This window comes from Symphalangus syndactylus, chromosome 14 (genome assembly GCF_028878055.3).
Source record: "Symphalangus syndactylus isolate Jambi chromosome 14, NHGRI_mSymSyn1-v2.1_pri, whole genome shotgun sequence".
NCBI classification, from domain to species: domain Eukaryota; kingdom Metazoa; phylum Chordata; class Mammalia; order Primates; family Hylobatidae; genus Symphalangus; species Symphalangus syndactylus.
Genome location: NC_072436.2, coordinates 114,691,726 through 114,709,875, shown reverse-complemented (window position 1 = coordinate 114,709,875; position 18,150 = coordinate 114,691,726). Strand labels below are relative to the sequence as shown.

At 51.6% G+C, this 18,150-nt stretch overlaps 1 protein-coding gene across 1 annotated transcript in view; it reads right to left on the bottom strand.

Moving 5' to 3' along the window:
* The window catches only part of SRL (sarcalumenin), a 69,376-nt gene that overhangs the window by 50,441 nt on the left and 785 nt on the right, over positions 1-18,150 (bottom strand). Inside the window, exon 2 of the mRNA XM_063618311.1 lies at positions 10,966-11,318. Coding sequence (XP_063474381.1) covers positions 10,966-10,987 — 22 coding nt within the window. The 5' untranslated portion in view covers positions 10,988-11,318. The remainder of the gene's footprint in view (positions 1-10,965; positions 11,319-18,150) is intronic.

The window sequence follows — 18,150 nt, the reverse complement described above, 5'->3', positions numbered from 1 at the left end:
CCACCACGCCAATTTCCACTTAAAAAAGCTAACCCTGGGCTGGGCACGGTGGCTCACGCCTGTAATCCCAGCACTTGGGAGGCCGAGGTGAGCGGATCACGAGGTCAGGAGATCGAGACCAGCCTGACCAACATGGAGAAACTCCGTCTCTACTAAAAACGCAAAATTAGCCGGGGTTGGTGGCGCATGCCTGTAATCCCAGCTACTCAGGAGGCTAACGCTGGAGAATCACTTGAACCCGGGAGGCAGAGGTTGTGGTGAGCCAAGATCGCGCCACTGCACTCCAGTCTGGGCAACAAGAGCAAAACTCCATCTCAAAAAAAATAAATTAAATTAAAAAGAAAAGTTAAAAAAAAGAAAAAACTTTTCTCAGCCAGGTGCACCGGTTCACGCCCATGGGAAGCCAAGGCAGGTGGATCACTTAAGCCCGGGGATTTGAGACCTTCCTGAGCAACATAGTGAGTCCTGTCTCTCCCATGAAAAACAACATTAACTGGGCATAGTGTAGTCCTGGCTACTCGGGAGGCTGAGGTGGGAGAATTGCTTGAGCCCAGGAGGTGGAGACTGCAGTGAGCCTTGATCAACCACTGCACTCCAGCCTGCGCTGTAGTGAGTCCCTGTCTAAAAAATAAATAAAAAGAAAAGGTAAAGAAAAACATTTTCTCTATCTCAGTAAACTCATCTGCTTTTAAGTTACTGTTGTTGGCCTTTATTTATCCCAAACTCAATTTTTAAAAGTTTCTATGTCTAAAGACGTTGCCTCCTCATCCTCACTAAATACCCTCAAACCCTCCTCAGCTGTCAGAAGCAACAGCTCCTCTCCCTCAGCATCTCTGTGATATTTAATCCTGCTGGCCACCCACCCTTCTTCTAGAAGACCTGGGCTTGCAGGTCACTGTCTCTTCTTGGGTCCCTTCCTATCTTTCTGAAATTCATTTATCTTCTTCCTCTTCCTACTCCTCAAACTCAGCGTTCATCAAGGATCGGTCCTTGAATCTTTGTCTCTCCCTGGTACAGCTCCATGGGTGACCTCAGAGCCTCCCTCTCATCTTTACATAAATGAATCTCACTTCTAAATGCCCTGACCTGACTTCCCTCCTAAGCTCCAGTCCTGCCTTTCTAACCCCTGCCACCTCCTTCCAGATGCCCCACGAGTAGCCAATCTTCATAATGACCCGAACTGAACTTTTTTTTTTTTTTTTTTTTTGAGACAGAGTCTTGCTCTGTTGCCCAGACTGGAGTGCACTGGCGCGATCTCAGCTCACTGCAACCTCTGCCTCCCGGGTTCAAGCAATCCTCCTGCCTCAGCCTCCCGAGTAGCTGGGATTACAGGCGCATGCCATTACGCCCAGCTAATTTTGTGTATTTTCAGTAGAGACGGGGTTTCACCCTATTAGTCAGGCTGGTCTCAAACTCCTGACCTCGTGATCTGCCCTCCTCAGCCTCCCAAAGTGCTGGAATTACAGGTGTAAGCCACTACACCTGGCCATAAACTTTTTTTTTTTTTTTTTTGAGACAAGGTCTCACTCTGTTGCCCAGGTTGCAGTACAATAGTGCAATTACAGCCCACTGCAGCCTCAGCCTACCAAGCTCAAGCGATCCTCCTGCCTCAACCTCCCAAGTAGCTGGGATTACAGGCACCGGCCACCATGCCCAGTTCATTTTTTCTATTTTTTGTTTTATTTTCTATGTTGTCCAGGCTGGCCTCAAACTCCTGGGCTCAGGCCATCCTCCTGCCTCTGCCTCCCAAAGTGCTAGGATTACAGGTGTGAGCCACTTCATCCAAGCCCAAACTGGACTCAAAATCCGTTCCTCTCTCTTATGTTCCCAGTCTATTTTTCTGGCAAGATCATTCTCCCAGTGACCTCGACGGAACCTGTAAGGGCCCCCTCCCCCGGCCTGGCTCCCAAGCTACGAAGGCCAGGGATTCTACACCAGCTATCAGCTGGGTCCACCCCTTCTCTCCACTCTCAATCCCTCGCCCAGGTCCACACTCCCTCACCTACCTCTCTGGCATGGCTGACTAATCAGTTTCCCCTCTCCCTACTCTTCCTACAAACAACTGCCAGATGGATCTTCCCTGAGCCCTTGGTGGTGACCCGCTGCCCAAGAAGCAAAGCCCTGCTTGGCCTAACAAGGCCCTTCACACTTCAGCCCCAACCCTGCCTTCCAAACACGTCCCACTACCCCACTTCCATCTGCCCGCCTTCATGCAAGACAGAACAATGCTCCCCTTTCCTGGGTCTCACCAGAGCCCCGTTGCTCTGGCACCGTGAGTTTGCTCATCTTGTTCCCTCAACTCAGAATTCCCTTCCTGCCATCTTTCTGTTCTGAATCCTGCTTTCTTCAAGGCCCAGCTCAAATATTCCCTCATCCGTAAAACCTTTTCTGATCCAATCCACTCAGCTCAAGATGGTCTCCTCCCTGCCTTCAACCCCACCTTGCTTTTCCTGTGCCTCCCCAACGACACTGATGTGTGTCCCGTTTGACTAGATTCAGCTACGTGCAAGGTAGAAGATGCCTCCTCTCCCCTACCGAACTATAAGCACTGAGGACAAAATGCCTGTCTCAATTCCCCTAGTACCATCCCTCAAAAACAGCAGGGATGCAGCAAACGGGATGGGTTCACGAATGATGGAACGCGTTGAGGTGTTTGAATGAGAGGGTTGCACACACGAGCAATGTTTACAGGTAAGGACTTATGCTGCGATGAGGCCTGGATTTGGGTTTGGAGCAGGGCATGTGCCCAGGAGAGACAGTTAAGTAAGCCCAGGCGCTCCATCCCACAGCCATGGCACTCCCTGCTCCCCACTCCCCCAGCCACCTGCCTCGTTCCAGCCACGATGCACAGGGCCTAGCCCTGTCCTTAGCCTGCAGGCCAGGTCAGAGAACGGAAGCAGCTATTCTCCTCCTGTGTCCATAGGCTGACTCTCCCCAGCCCACTACACCCAAGCAGGCATCAAACGGCCAGCTGGATGCTACCGGCCTCATCTGGACCTCCCTCTGGGGGATAAGTGGGTAAAAGCACTGGCCAAGGAGTGGAAAGGACTGAATTCCAGCTCTGGACTGCCATGAACTCACTGTTTGACCTTCATTGTAATACCCGGATGTGGGAAAAAAACAGCAGTTCCTAAACAGCAGTTCCACAGGCCACCATGCCAGATGCCACCTTTTTTTTTTTTTCCTTGAGACAAGGTCTCGCTCTGTCACCCAGGCTGGAGTGCAGTGATGCAATCACAACTCACTGCAGCCTGACCTCCCAGGTTCATGTGATCCTCCCATCTCAGCCTCTCAAGTAGCTGGGACCACAGGCATGCACCCCTACACCCAGCTATTTTTTTTTTTTTTTTAGAGACAGGGTCTCACTATGTTGTCCAGACTGGTCTCAAATTCTTAGCTTCAAGCAATCCTCCCACCTTGGCTTCCCAAAGCGTTGGGATTACAGGTGTCAGCCACTGTGTCCGACCAAGGTGTCACTTTCTTGAGGGATGTGTTCATTAGCACAACCCAGTCTAGCGCCTTCCAGACTCACTGTGGGACCAGATGTCCCCTACGGGCTTGCCCGGCTGCACCAAATGAGGAGTCAGGGAACCAGCTGTGGGGAAAAGGCTTCTGGGGTCTGTTCTCTCCCCAAGACCCCTGAGCTTGCTACATTTTCTCAGCAGCCCTGCCACAGTGGATCCTAGCAGCTGGGCTGCCCTGATGAGGAAACTAGAGTGCTGGCCTCTTTCCAGAAATAACCAGCTAGGGGTGGGAGAGAAAGGGGTGGGGAAACAGCTTTCTGACCTCACTGCATCCTTGTCTCACATGGCGGGCGCTGAGCCGTAGGCACTCACAGAGGGGCAGCCCCAGCACGCACCAGCCCCTTGCCATGGGGGTGGCCGGGCGGGGCCAGGGCAGATGGGCAAGTCTGAAGCTAGGGCTGGAGGTGGAGGAAAGATGAGATGGACAGGAATCACCAGATCCCCAATCTCCGTATCAAGCAACAAGAGGGACAACAGGAAGCAAAGAGGTCCCAAATTCTGCCTTTAGCAATAAACACCAATGGCTTAAACCCGAAGAAATGAAATGCTTTCTCGGCAGACCTCGCTCTCCAGGGAAACCAAAAGCATAGCTCTTCGCCCTGCAAACTAGGGAAGCTCCCCCAGGACGGTCTTATCCACTGCACCCTTTCTCCTCCTTTCACATTCACCCTACACGGAGAGAAGGGCTTGGGAGTGCAGGCAGGGTCTGTCACAGAGAGACGGGCTGAGGAAAGGAGAGGATCCTGGCCCGGGTGTGCCCGTCACTGACGCGCTGTCTGACCTCGGAAAAGTCTTCCTGTTTCTCTGGGTTTCCTTCCCTTCCCTGGACAGTGGGGAGACTGATCGAATCATTGCCAGGGGCGTTTCCCACTGCTTTAAGGAGGAACAGCCCCAAGCCAGGACTCCCAAAGAGGAGGGCCCAGTGGGTACAAAGGCCTGAGTGCAGCAGGTTGGGAGGTGGAAACCGGGAAGGCCCCACCTGGCTATTCCTTCCCCGTCCTGGCATGGGCACAGGCGACGGGTGGTCGGTGACGGAGGGGCGCTTGTCTCCTCACAGGGAGGCGAGAAGGAGGGCTGCAGAGCACACCCCCCCAGGCCAGAGCAGTACAGGAGCAACAAGGAGGAAAAGCCGGAGGACAAGCTCTGGGGGTCCCCGGCCCAGGAAGCAGATGGGAGTGGTGAGCGAGAATATCTGCCACCACCCAGCCAAGGAGCAAGCACGATAGGGAGGGAAGTTAGCACACAGCAGAGAGATGAGGGAAAGAGGTCAGAAGCCAAGGTGTGACCTTTGGGTGGGGTGGTATTTACCGGGGTGGCACAATTCTGAGGGGGGAATCACCCAGTAGGAAGGACTGTCATGATGGGGGCGTGAGGAAGCCACCTTGTGGGTTAGAAACTGCCGGTGGACACAGGAGGAAGCCTCTTCTGGGGTATACAGTTCACAGTGGGGCAGAGTCCTGATAAAATCCACCACGTTGGATGAAACCCACAGCCCAAGCGCTGCGCAGGAGCACGGACAGAGGAAAGCTTTACGCCGGAGGTTGGGCCAGAGACAGACACACACTGTGGGACCCAGGAAGGAAAGACAGCAGAGAGAAGGGACCTTTGCATAAGCACCTGCCTGCGTCCTTTCCCCACAAGAGCCCCCAGCGAGACCTGCAGAACATTCCAGATGGCCAGTTCCCTCGGTGGGAGGAAAGATAAAGGATGTCCCTAAAAGGCCAAAAATTCCTGGGGCCCAGTGTGTAGCAGCCCAGCAGCTGGGGCTGGGGGGCAGCAGAGGAGGGGCCACGAAGGGAGAGGGTGGCAGCGGCTTGGGGCTCCGGATCCAATTACGCGGCTGTTTCCATACTTAGCCGCCTGACAGCCGCCTGGAATACTCAGCACTCAAGTCGCTGCAGCCCTGCAGAGCCCAAATTAACTCAAGGACAGACAAGGGCAGGGCCCAGCAGCACATGCAGTGGCGGGAGCCCCCCACCTTACATCTTGAGTCCCCAAGAAATAGCTTTTGTTCCCACCCACTGCCTGCTCTCCTTGCAGGGACTGTGCCCCTGCACCCCCCTATTCAACCTCAAAGACCTGAGAGACTGGACTCTGGGCCTCACCAGTCCAGGTACGGACCTAGGCTCAGAGCCCCCCTTGGGGGAAGACTGCCGAGTCATGAAAAGACGCGGTGGGAAGTCCGGATCCTAGGGGGATCCCCAGAGTACCTCCCTAAACGCACTTCCCAGGGGAACCTGGCCTCAGGAACCTTAGGAACAAGAGAGGTGGCAAAACAATCTGGCATCTCCTCCACAGCCTATAGATAACCCCCATGCTGCAACCCAAGCCACCACCTCTGCTACCCAAAGGGCTGAGATGTCAAAGGGAAGCCTCAGCACACAGAGCCAAGCCCCTTTTCTGATGGAAGCCCCCACCCCGAGCAGAGGCTCTACTCCAGAACGGGCCCCGTTCCTCTTCTGAATTGTATCTAATTCTGTTTCCAGCCCAACCGCCAACTCTATTTCCGATCTTATCCCAAACCAGCTCCAATTCGATCTCACTGCTCCCAAAACGGTCCCCACCTTTGCCCACTGTATCCCCCTCTGTCCACGCAAACCCGGGTCTCTTGCCCTAGTGAGGCCTCTGCCTTATCTCCCACCAGGTGGGAGGGTCACCTCAACGACCTCCAGCTCCCAGACTGCTATTTTGTCCGTCTCAGAGGCTCCCCCGTATTGACTTTGAGGGCCCTGTTTCCCACATCTACTGGCCAGACTCCTCTCTGACCCTGGCTCACAGCTCAGCTCTGTTTGCTGTTGCCACTTCCTCTGGCCTCCCTGAGAGCCCTGCAACTGCGCTGCTTCTCTCCAGCACCCAGCTCTTTCCCTGAGGCCCCAGGCCCGGGAAAAAGAGAAGGGTAAGAAGACACCAGCCAAGAGCCAGGGTCTGCCGTCAGCCCCGACCCCCTACCCCACCCATGGTAGACAGAAAACCTTGGAGGAAGCGTGGGGGCGCAGTCTGGGCTGGGTCATGCTGGGAGGGGCCCTACCTGCTTGTCCTGAGAACAGGAGCGAGGCCAGGAGGCAGCCGAGCAGGACCAGCGCCCTCATGGTGACTGCCAAGAGAGCCCAGCTGCTCCTCGCCTCTATTTATACGGCCGGCCGGGGCAGCAGGCAGTGGAGGGGGGAGAGGGGTCACACAGTCACCAGGGCAACTAGGAGGGTGTGATGGGGAAGAAGCCCAGACCCCAGAAGGCTGTGCAGAGGCTCAGGCTGCACCACTGCTGTCCCAGCTGCCGGGCCCCAGAAGGCAGGGCCGTGGCTGGATTCTCTTCCCCCTAACCCCTGCAGCCCTGGAATCACATGACATGGGTCACAGGGCGTGGGTGACAGGCATAAAATGGAGCATCCCTTGGGCTTAGGCAGTGGAGCTGGGAATCTCAGTTTTCCCAGAACTTGCAATAACTTGACCTGAAGTCTGGGCAGGTTAAGGACCTTGACACGCCTGCACTGGAAGGAGGAAGTTGTAAGGCCACGCAAAAGAAATCCTATTTAACAGCCACTGATCCACATGCTAGAGAGTGGTCAGCTACAGCAAACCCGCAACATGTGACCTCTGAGGAAGGAACAACCTTCCCAGCCTCTGGAAGAGACAGAGCACAGACCAGAGGGAGAGGGGCACGCTGAGACACAAGCTGAGGCTGCGGTGTAAATTGGAGGATGGAGCAAACAGATATCCATTTCCAACGGCCCAGGGGTTCCAGAACATTCAGTCACCTCTGCAAAGTGCTTGTTTGTTTGTTTTTGATGGAGGATCTCGCTCTGTCACCCAGGCTGGACTGCAGTGGCACAATCATCGCTCACTGCACTCGACCTCCCAGGCTCAATCAATCCTCCCAACTCAGCCTCCCAAGTAGCTAGGACAATAGTGCCACCATGCTGTACTAATTTTTTAAAATTTTTTATAGATGGCCCAGAGAGCCAGTTGTAAGAAGCCAAGGGAAAGCAGGCACTTGCTTGTCTGGTCGGGGTATGGTGTCACTGTGTGGGGAAGAGGTAGAAGCCAGCCTTGGAGGAAAGGAACTAAATCAGGGCCAGGCACAGTGGCTCACACCTGTAATCCCAGCACTTTGGGAGGCCGAGGCGGGTGGATCACCTGAGGTCAGGAGATTGAGAACAGCCTGGCCAACATGGTGAAACCCCATCTCCACTAAAAATACAAAAATTACCAGGTGTGGTGGCGGGTGCCTGTAATCCCAGCTCCTCAGGAGGCTGAGGCAGGAGAATCACTTGATCCCAGGAGGCGAAGGTTGCCATGAGCCAAGATTGTGCCACTGACTCTGGCCTGGGCAACAGAGCAAGACTCTGTCTCAAAAAAAAAAAAAAAAAAAGAATTATGCATCTGGTAGGCGCTTGACTTTTTTTTTTTTTAATCTTTTTTAAGAGACAGGGTCTCTCTCTGTCACCCCGGCTGGAGTAGTGACACGATCATAGCTCACTGCAGCCTTGAACTCCTGGGCTCAAGCCACCCTCTCACCTCAACCTCGGAGGGGCTGGGAATACAGGTGTGCACCACATCTGGCTAATTTTTGTGTTTTGTACAAACAGGGTCTTCCTATGTCACTCAGGCTGGTCTCCAACTGCTGGGCTCAAGAGATCTTCCTGTCTCGACCTCCCAAAGCACTATGATTACAGGCATGAGCTACTGCTTTTTCAAAGACAAGGCCTTGGGCCTTTTCCTCTCAGAAGTCCCCTCTCTCTCACTAAGGAAGGAGCTGTTTTTCTTTCTCTTTCTTTTGCCTATTAAACCTCTGCTCCTAAACTCCTCATGTGTGTCTGTGTCCTAAATTTTCTTGGCGTGAGACAATGAACCCTAGGTATTTACCCCAAACAATGTAGCCGCTTCAGGTTGGGGACCTCATCCAGGATCCCAAGGTACAACACTCACCAAAATGAGTCAAGAAAACTTATTGTGAACTATTTACGGCCTTTAATATTTAAATAAGGTATACTCCTGTGAAGAAAATTTGGAGCATGTTTGTTTCTCTCTGCCTGGTTTCTCTGGAATCTGGAAACTATCTCAACATCTGGTGGAGGCAAACCAGTGTTACAACCCATCAGAATGGCTGACAGTAATCAAACTCTAAATGGTGCTGCAGACAGAACCACGCATGGACATGTCTTTTTTCTGAGGACCCTTAGCTCGACCCCAGGAGGAGCCCTTAGCTTCTGTTCCCCACACAACACCCCTTTTAAGCATGAAGTAGCCAGAAAGCATCAACATCAAACAACCCCTAAGAGCAGTTAGGGTCACCACTCCAGAGTGGTGAATGATACAGGAGTTAAGAAGAAATTACTTAGATAGTGAGGACACAGAAGTCCTCAGTAAGGTTTTCCTTTTACTGAAAAGCAGCCCCAAATCATTTTCCTTTCTAACAAAGAGCGGTCTGTAAAATCGAGCTGCAGACATAGATGCAGGCAGTCGTGCCAATCATGTTCAAAATGGCGGCTCCACCTTCCCTTCTCTGCCAGCCACGGGCACAGTAAGGAGCACACAAGATGGCGCTGGCCAAGGGGAAAGTTCACTTGCATAATAAGATTAGAGTGGGGAGGTCAGCCTTCCCCCCACCCCAGCGCTATGTAAACATCATATCTGACTGAACCAATCTGTGAGCCCTATGTAAATCAGACACCACCTCTTCAAGCCTGACTATAAAATCCGGTGCATCTGCTGCCGGTGGCCTTTTCCTTTCAGAAGTCCCCTCTCTGTCACTGGAGAGAGCTGTTTTCCTCTCTCTCTTTCTTTCTGTTTCTTTTGCCTATTAACCCTCTGCTCCTAAAAATTAAAAAAATAAAAAAATAAAAAAAATTTATAAATATAGATGAGGTCTCACTGTGTTGACCAGGCTCCTCTCAACCTCCCAGGCTCAAGTGATTCTCCCACCTCAGCCTCATGAGTAGCCGGGACTACAGGCGTGAGCCACCATGCCCAGCTCAGCTCAGCTCAGCCTTCAGACAGAAGCTGCCAGGGCCCTCAGCCTACAAGTCCCCAGCCCCATTTTCAGAAGCCATGCATCCCTAGGCACACCTGCTCCTGACTGTCTCAGACTGACATTCCTCAGATGACTGGGGAGGAAGTGTGTTTGAGAACAAGACATGGGGCAGGAGAAAAACCATATAGCCCAGCTACTCCTTTCCAACGGTCCCATTTCTGATGCCCTGGAGCCGGGGTCGGCCAGCTGCTTCTGTAAGGGGCCAGGCGGTAAATAGTTTAGGTTTTGCTGGCCATCCGCAACGCTTCCACTCTGCATGTATAGCTAGAGCAGCTGGCACCACAGAGATGAATGGATGTGGATGCATCCTGATAAAACTTTATTATAAAAAAGAGGCAGCAGGCTGGTTCCAAGCTGTAGTTTGCAGATCTCTGCCCACACTCTAGGGAAATCATTTGGTGAATTACTTCGTAAAGCAGAAAATCCTTTAGTAAAGGATCAACCATATCAGCACTTTATGAATCTGGGTTTTCCTACGTCTGGCTGCTTCATGTGGGGGTTCAGAGCTAGAAAGGGGAAGGTGGTGCAGTATCTTGGGGCCAGGGGATGATGTGTTACGTGTAACAAGGCTGCTGTGGATTTGAGCCTGGGAGCACATGCTCCAGCGAGAAATATGTGAGGAGTTTTCTTAATCTTTTTTTTTTTTTTGGAGACAGACCCTCATTCTGTCGCCCAGGCTAGAGTGCAGTGGCACAATCATAGCTCACTGCAGCCTCGACCTCCTGGGCTCAAGCAAACCTCCTACCTCAGCCTCCAAGCAGTTGGGACTACTACACCTGGCCATTTTTTCTTTTTCTTTGTGTAGCAACACAGTCTACCTACGTTACCCAGGCTGGTCTCAAACAATCCTCCTGCCTTGGCCCCCCAAAGTTCCAGGATTATAGGCGTGAGCCTGACAACAAGAGTTTCTGGGGGGAAAGAAGTAGGTTTAACCCTGAAAAACTTTCTCCGATCAAATGAGAAGAGGTCCCCAGAAGCAACAAGTCAACGTCACAGTCACGAATGTTTATTTGGAGGACCTGACAGCCAGGTCTCCATTGCTAAAGTGTTGCCACAAGAAGGAAGTATTAGGCTTGTCCTGTGTGGTTCTTGAGGGCAAGGCCAGGTTTGACAGGCAAGGGCGACAAGAAACCCATTTTAGCTCAAGGTAAAGGAGGATGTTCAGGTTGAAGCTGCCCAGGAGAGGAACAGGATTGCTGATAAAGAAATGTCCTGTCCCTGCATGGGTTCCAGCAGAGACAAGGTATGCAGGGAGGGGCACTGCTCAAGTGCTTTCCCTCCCTGCCTGTGCTTAAAGTCTGATTCGAGGGAAGACTCTGCGGGTGGTGCCTCCTGGAGGCCCTCCGCCTCCATCCCTACATCATTTCCTCCAGAACTCCAGCCTCACTGGTCTCTGCAGGAGGCGCTTACCTGCATCAAGCCTAGCCCACATCCTTGTCTCAGGACTGTGGGCTGTCTCTAGGGTGGTGAGGGATTTATCCAGCAAGCAGTGTTCTTGAGATGAGGCTGCATCCGCCAGCGGGCATCTGGGTGGTCAGGGACTCTTGGAAAGCCAGGGGCTGTGAAGGAAAGGAGAGCTTTTGCATGCCGCATCCCAGCCGTTTCAGCAAGTGTCTTGGGGGAGGGTCTGGATGGGCCTCCTCGCCTGCTTCCTTCTTTTCCACTTCACTTGCCGAGGGCTGCTCTTCTCAAAGCTCGAAGTGCTCCTCTTCTCTGATGGAGAAACTCCCTGGGGCAGGGCTCAGAGCCACACGTCTGTGATCCTGGAGAAGACACGGGCCTCAGTTGTCAAACAGGGCAGCCAGCTCATAGAACTGCTGTGAGGGCGGGAGATGCTAGACGGGTAGATTTTTTTTTTTTTTTTTTTTTGAGACGGAGTCTCGCTCTGTCGCCCAGGCTGGAGTGCAGTGGCGCAATCTCGGCTCACTGCAAGCTGCGCCTCCCGGGTTCACGCCATTCTCCTGTCTCAGCCTCTCCGAGTAGCTGGGACTACAGGCGCCCGCCACCACGCCCGGCTAATTTTTTGTATTTTTAGTAGAGACGGGGTTTCATCGTGGTCTCAATCTCCTGACCTCGTGATCCGCCCGCCTCGGCCTCCCAAAGAGCTGGGATTACAAGCGTGAACCACCGCGCCCGGCCGACGGGTAGATATTTTAACGTTTCATTCAATTGTAACCCACATGCTGCAGGACACAGGTCACGAGTATGAGCTCACTGAATTATCACAAAACATGAAGAGCAGGTGATGGTGGGGACAGGGAGTGAAGAAGATAAGAAAGGCCACAGCCCTGGCCAGGCATGGTGGCTCACACTTGTAATCCCAGCACTTTGGGAGGCCGAGGCGGGCGGATCACGAGGTCAGGAGATCGAGACCACGGTGAAACCCCGTCTCTACTAAAAATACAAAAAATTAGCCGGGCGTGGTGACGGGCGCCTGTAGTCCCAGCTACTCGGAGAGGCTGAGGCAGGAGAATGGCGTGAACCCAGGAGGCGGAGCTTGCAGTGAGCCGACATCGCGCCACTGCACTCCAGCCTGGATGACAGAGCGAGATTCCTTCTCCAAAAAAAAAAAAATAAAGGCCACAGCCCCTTTACTGTTCTGGGCACGCACTTCCCGTGGCACAGTCCCTCTTTGGCAGCTGACTTGCTATATCATGCCACACCTCAAATGGTTCCTCAAGGGGCTAGGAAAATCAGATTGCACATGACAACTCAGGCCTCTGAATCCATTTTGTACTCAAGACTGACCCAGCGTTAACATGGAACCCTCATTGAAAGTATTGTCCCATTTATCTTAGAAATCATAGGTTATCTGTCTTAGAGGGACCCAAATTCCCACCTAAGCAGAAATCCCTTAACAGCCAGCCATCCAGCCTCTGAATACTCCCAGCAACAGAGAGGTCACTACCAGAGAGCTACAGCTCTGCTGTGCTGAAGAGTGTAGGGCCTAGAACGAGCCACAGTGCTCCAGGTCTCCTCCCAACTTCTAAGTCTCAACTTTCGACCAAAAGCCAGGAACAGACCGGGTGCGGTGGCTCATACCTATAATCCCAACACTTTGGGCGGCCCAGGCGGGTGGATGACTTGAGTGTTGCAGGCCGAAAGAGTGAGGGTCGTGATCAACTCAGTATACCACTGGAGACTATATGAGTAAACGGCAAACTGTTCTCAGGAAAGCAGGATGTTGGCAAACTGACAAACTGCGCCTGCCACCCAGCAGGAATGCTGAGGGCAGTCACGACCCAGGCACAAGTGTTTCTTGTAATGAGATAATGTGAACCTGTGATCAATCAAGCAGCTGACCAATTGTTACCTCCTCCTCCCTGCTCTTTCTACTCGATGAATATGAAGGGCGGTAGAGGCTCAAGGCGGCGAGCCCTCTTCTTCTTCCCCTGGCCCCTTCCTTTAAAATAGTTTCTTTTGTTTTAAGTTTTCATTTCTACGTTCGTCCCCCTTCGTTTAGTCCCGTGGTAACCGTGGCAAACCGTGGCACTTGAGGTCAGGAGTTTGAGACCAGCCTGGCCAACATGGAGAAACCCTATCTCTACTAAAAATACCAGTTAGCCAGGCGTGGTGGTGCACGCCTGTAATCCCAGCTACTCAGGAGGCTGAGGCAGGAGAAATGCATGAACCCAGGAGGCAGAGCCGAGTAAGCCACGTATCGTGCCTCTGCACTCCATCCAGCCTGGGTGACAAGAGTGAGACTCCACTTCAAAAAAAAAAAGCCAGGGACATGCACCACAAGCATCTCATGGAGAATGAGCACCACCTCTCTCCTGATCGCAACCAAGCCAACCCCTGCTAACCCTTATACCTGACATCTCCTTCTCCTACAAGAGAACAGCAGATACAGGGTCTCACTCTGTGGCCCAGGCTGGAGTGCAGTGGCGTGATCTCAGCTCACTGCAAACTCCACCTCCTGGATTCAAGCAATTCTCCTGCCTCAGCTTCTTCAGCTGGGATTACAGGCGTGCACCACTACAGTCCAGCTAATTGTTTTGTATTTTTAGATGGATTTTCACCATGTTGGTCAGGCTGGAGAACAGCAGAGTTTTGTCAATTCTCTTTGCAACCAGAACGTTCAGAGCACTGTCTACATCTCCCACAGGGCAGGAGACAATAGGAGACATAATAAATGTCTATCAACAGACTAATCTCTGATGTGTGTGGCACCTGCAACCTTCACAAATCGCCTGCCTATTTATTGAGGCCATCCACGAAGATAGCCGGCACCCTGGGGAAAACTTGACTTGGGCCTCCTAATTCAGGCAACTTTGCAGCTGTCATGCTTAGCTCCTAATTTTTTATTTATTTATTTTTATTTATTTATTTATTTTGGAGACGGAGTCTTGCTCTGTCACTCGAGCTGGAGTGCAGTGGCATGATCTCAGCTCACTGCAACCTCCACCTCCAGGGTTCAGGCAATTCTCCTGCCTCAGCCCCCTGAGTAGCTGCGACTACAGATTTTTTGTATTTTAGTAGAGACGGGGTTTCACCATGTTGCCCAGGCTGGTCTCGAACTCCTCAGCTCAGGCAATCCGCCCGCCTCGGCCTCCCAAAGTACTAGGATTACAGGCGTGAGCCACCACCAGACTTTGCTGTCGTTGTTATTGTTGTTTTGAGATGGAGTCTCGCTCTGTCGCCCAGGCTGGAGTGCAGTGGCACGATCTCGGCTCACTGCAACCTCCACCTCCCAGGTTCAAGCGATCCTCCTGCCTCAGTCCCCCTAGTAGCTGGGATTACAGGCAGGCACCACCATGTCCAGCTAATTTTTGTATTTTTAATAGAGATGGAGTTTCGCCATGTTGGCCAGGCTGGTCTTGAACTCCTGACCTTGGGTGATCCACCTGCCTTGGCCTCCCAAAGTGCTGGGATTACAGGCGTGAGCCACCATGCCCGGCCAGCTCCTTTTTTTCTCAATCGGGGGTGTGGTGAGAGGAGCTGCTTTGGGGAACTCATTCCTTTCTACAGCTGCCAGATTTAGAGCTGGTCCTGCCGCAGCCCCCAGTCCTATCCCCTCCTCTGTCAGCACAGGTTCTTGTCAATCAACAGAAGCAACTTGCAACTCAGCAGGGCAAGAGGAGAAAGGAGACCAAGGCAGAGGATGATATAACCCCACCCTTGCCTAGGACCTGCAGCGCAAGGGAGGCCAAGCTGGACAACTCAACAGAGTGAAAATGACAAATGCTACAAGGCCACACAGCATCGAGGAAAGCACAGACAGACAGCTGGTTCAAGAAAGGACAGGAGGATGGACTAGGATGGGGGGGAACAGGGTGGAGCCAGAGACACAAAAAAATCTGAAGTGAAGGACAGCATGGCCAGCTGGCTCCAAGAGGCTGCTAGAGGATTCGCATGTGCTTTACATACTGGTCTGGGGCCAGTTAGTCAACCGATAAGGAGGCCAAGGTCACAGGAAAGGACCCTTCTTCCACTCAATAGCCCTTCAAACATCTAGCAGAGCTGGGGCATCGCTCTGCTGCACGGCCAAAGACACCCCCAAATCATGGCACCAAAGGCATGTTTTTATTATAATCCACACAGTACCAGACAGACATAGAGATGGCCTTTCTCTACAAAATATGGCAAGAAAGCACGAACTGGAAGCACTGGTGGAAGAAAAACAGGAAGGCACACAATATGGAACCATTCGTAAGACTAACGGGAAAAAATGACACCATATATTTCAGTCCCTCACATGTGTGTAACTTGACCACCTGCCCAATTCAGTGTCCTTAAAATAAAAGCAAACCAAATGCTTGGGAGGAGTGAAATTATTTCAACTATTGAGACTCGGCAAGAATTTCTTCTGAGAATCCTCGTAAAGAGCAAACAGACACAGCACAAGGTAATGACACTTGAGAACATTCTTAGAGCAGACATACATTTTCCATGAAGTTTATCCCTAATAGAGACTCTTAAAATAGGGCAGGGGACCAGCCAGGCGTGGTGGCTTACGCCTAAAATCCCAGCACCTCGGGAGGCCAAGGCGGGTGGATCAGTTGAGGCCAGGAGTTGGAGACCAGCCTGGCCAACATGGCAAAATCCCGTCTCTACTAAAAATACAAAAATTAACCGGGAACGGTGGCGCACGCCTGTAATCCCAGTTACTCGGGAGGCTGAGGAAGGAGAATTGCTTGAACCCGGGAGGCGGAGGTTGCAGTGAGCCGGGATAGCACCACTGCACTCCAGCCTGGGTGACAAAAGTGAAACTTCATCTCAAAAAAATAATAATAATAGGGCAGGGGAGGCCACAAGAACCAAGAATGCCTGGCCCCGCCTCAAAGAAATCACCCCCCATCCATGACACATGCTTAGGACACTTCTCCTGAACTGTCACCTTACATGCTGTTGGGAGGAGGGAAAATTGGTACCATGCATTTGGGGGATGGTAGCTACTAAAATCTAGTTATAATAGCCCTAAGTTGGAAACAACATAAATGTCCACCATGGGCCAGGTGCAGTGCTCATGCCTGTAATCTCAGCACTTTGGGAGGCTGAGGTGGACGGATCACGAGGCCAGGAGTTCAAGACCAGCCTGACCAACATGGTGAAACCCTGTCTCTACTAAAAATACAAAAATTAGCAGGGTGTGGTGGTGCATGCCTGTAATCCCAGCTACTCGGGAGGCTGAGACAGGAGAATGGCTTGAACCTGGGAGGCAGAGGCTGCAGTGAGCCGAGATTGAGCTACTGCACTTCAGCCTGGGCGACAGAGCAAGACTCTGTCTCAAAAATAAATAAATAAAAATAAATGTCCACCACCAGGTGAATGGATAAACAAACTGTGGTCTATTCATACAATGAAATAGTACTTAGCAAGAAAAATGAACATTTATGCTTACATAAAAACATAAATAAATCTCATAGACATTGTGTTGAGCAAAAGAAGCTAGACAAAAAGAACTTATGTGTTGTATGACTGATACAAGCTTCTGGAACAGGCAAAACTCCAGCCTGGCCAACGTGGTGAAACCCTATCTCCACCAAAAAATTGAAAAATTAGGCCAGGCGCAGTGGCTCACGCCTGTAATCCCACAACTTTGGGAGGCCAAGGTGGGTGGATCACCTGAGGTCTGGAGTTCGAGACCAGCCAGGCCAACGTGGTGAAACCCCGCCTCTACTAAACGAAAATTAGCTGGGCGTGGTGGTGGGCGCCTGTAATCCCAGCGACTCAGGAGGCTGAGGCAGGAGAATCACTTGAACCCAGGAGGCAGAGGTTGCAGTGAGCTGAGAACATGCCACTGCACTCCAACCTGGACAAGAACAGTGAAACTCCATCTCAGGAAAAAAAAAAAAAAATTAGCCAGGCGTGGTGGCACACACCTGTGGTCCCTGTTACTCGAGAGGCTGAGATAGGAGAATCACTTGAACCCAAGAGGTGCAGGTTACAGTGAGCTGGGATCATGCCCCTGCACTCCAGCCTGGGCAACAGAGCGAGACCCTGTCTCAATCAATCAATACACAACAGAGAAAACTAATATACTGTGATAGGAATTAAAACCAAGGCCAGGTGTGGTGGCTCACGCCTGTAATCTCACATCTTTGGGAGGCTGAGGTGGGAGGACTGCCTGAGGACAAGAGTTTTCACACCAGCTTGGGCAGCATGGTGAGACCTTGTTCCTATTTTTTTAAAAAAGAGACGAAATTAAAACTATGGTGAGATTCCACCATACACCTACCAGAATACCTAAATAATGATAAATCTGACAATACTAAGTGCTGGTGAGAATGCAAGGCAACTGGAACTCTCATAAAAATGGTAGAGAATACAGAATTACATACACATACACATAAAACATTCAAAAAAAGGTAAATCTGAATAAGTCCCATGTACAGCACCAATGTCAATTACCTGGTTTCTATGCTAACTGTAGCTATGCAAGATGTTAACACTGAGGGATACCGGGTGATCTCCCTATACATCTCTTTCTTTAAGAAAAAAAAAAAAAGGCCAAGAGCAGTGGCTCACGTCTGTAATCCCAGCACTTTGGGAGGCCGAGATGGGCAGATCACCTTAAGTCAGAAGTTTAAGACCAGCCTGGCCAACATAGTGAAACCCATCTCTACTAAAAATACAAAAAAATTAGCTGGGCGTGGTGGCGCACACCTGTAATCCCAAATAACTCGGGAGGCGAGGCAGAAGAATCACTTGAACCCGGGAGGTGGAGGTCCACTGCACTCCAGCCTGGGTGACAGAGCGAGGCTCTGTCTCAAAAAAAAAATAGAGATGAGGTCTTGCTATGTTGTCCAGGCTAGTCTAGAAATCCAGGGCTAAAGCCATCTTCCCCCTTCAGCCTCTCTAGTAGCTGAGACTACAGGTTAGAACCACCAACCCAGGCTTCTCCCTGTACATTTCGATAATTATTTCAAAACTTAAAAATCTGAAAGAAAACAAACTGCTTGACAGTGGCAGAAAGCAAGCATGAGGGGATTCTGGGGCTTGCTGGGGGTGTTGGCTACATGGGTGTGTATGTTCAGTTTGTGAAAATTCACAGAGCTCCTAAGCTATGCACCGTCTTCTGAATGTGTTACCTAGTACTCCCATAAAAGGCTTTTGGCCCCGGAGAGGTGGCTCACGCCTGTAATCCCAGCA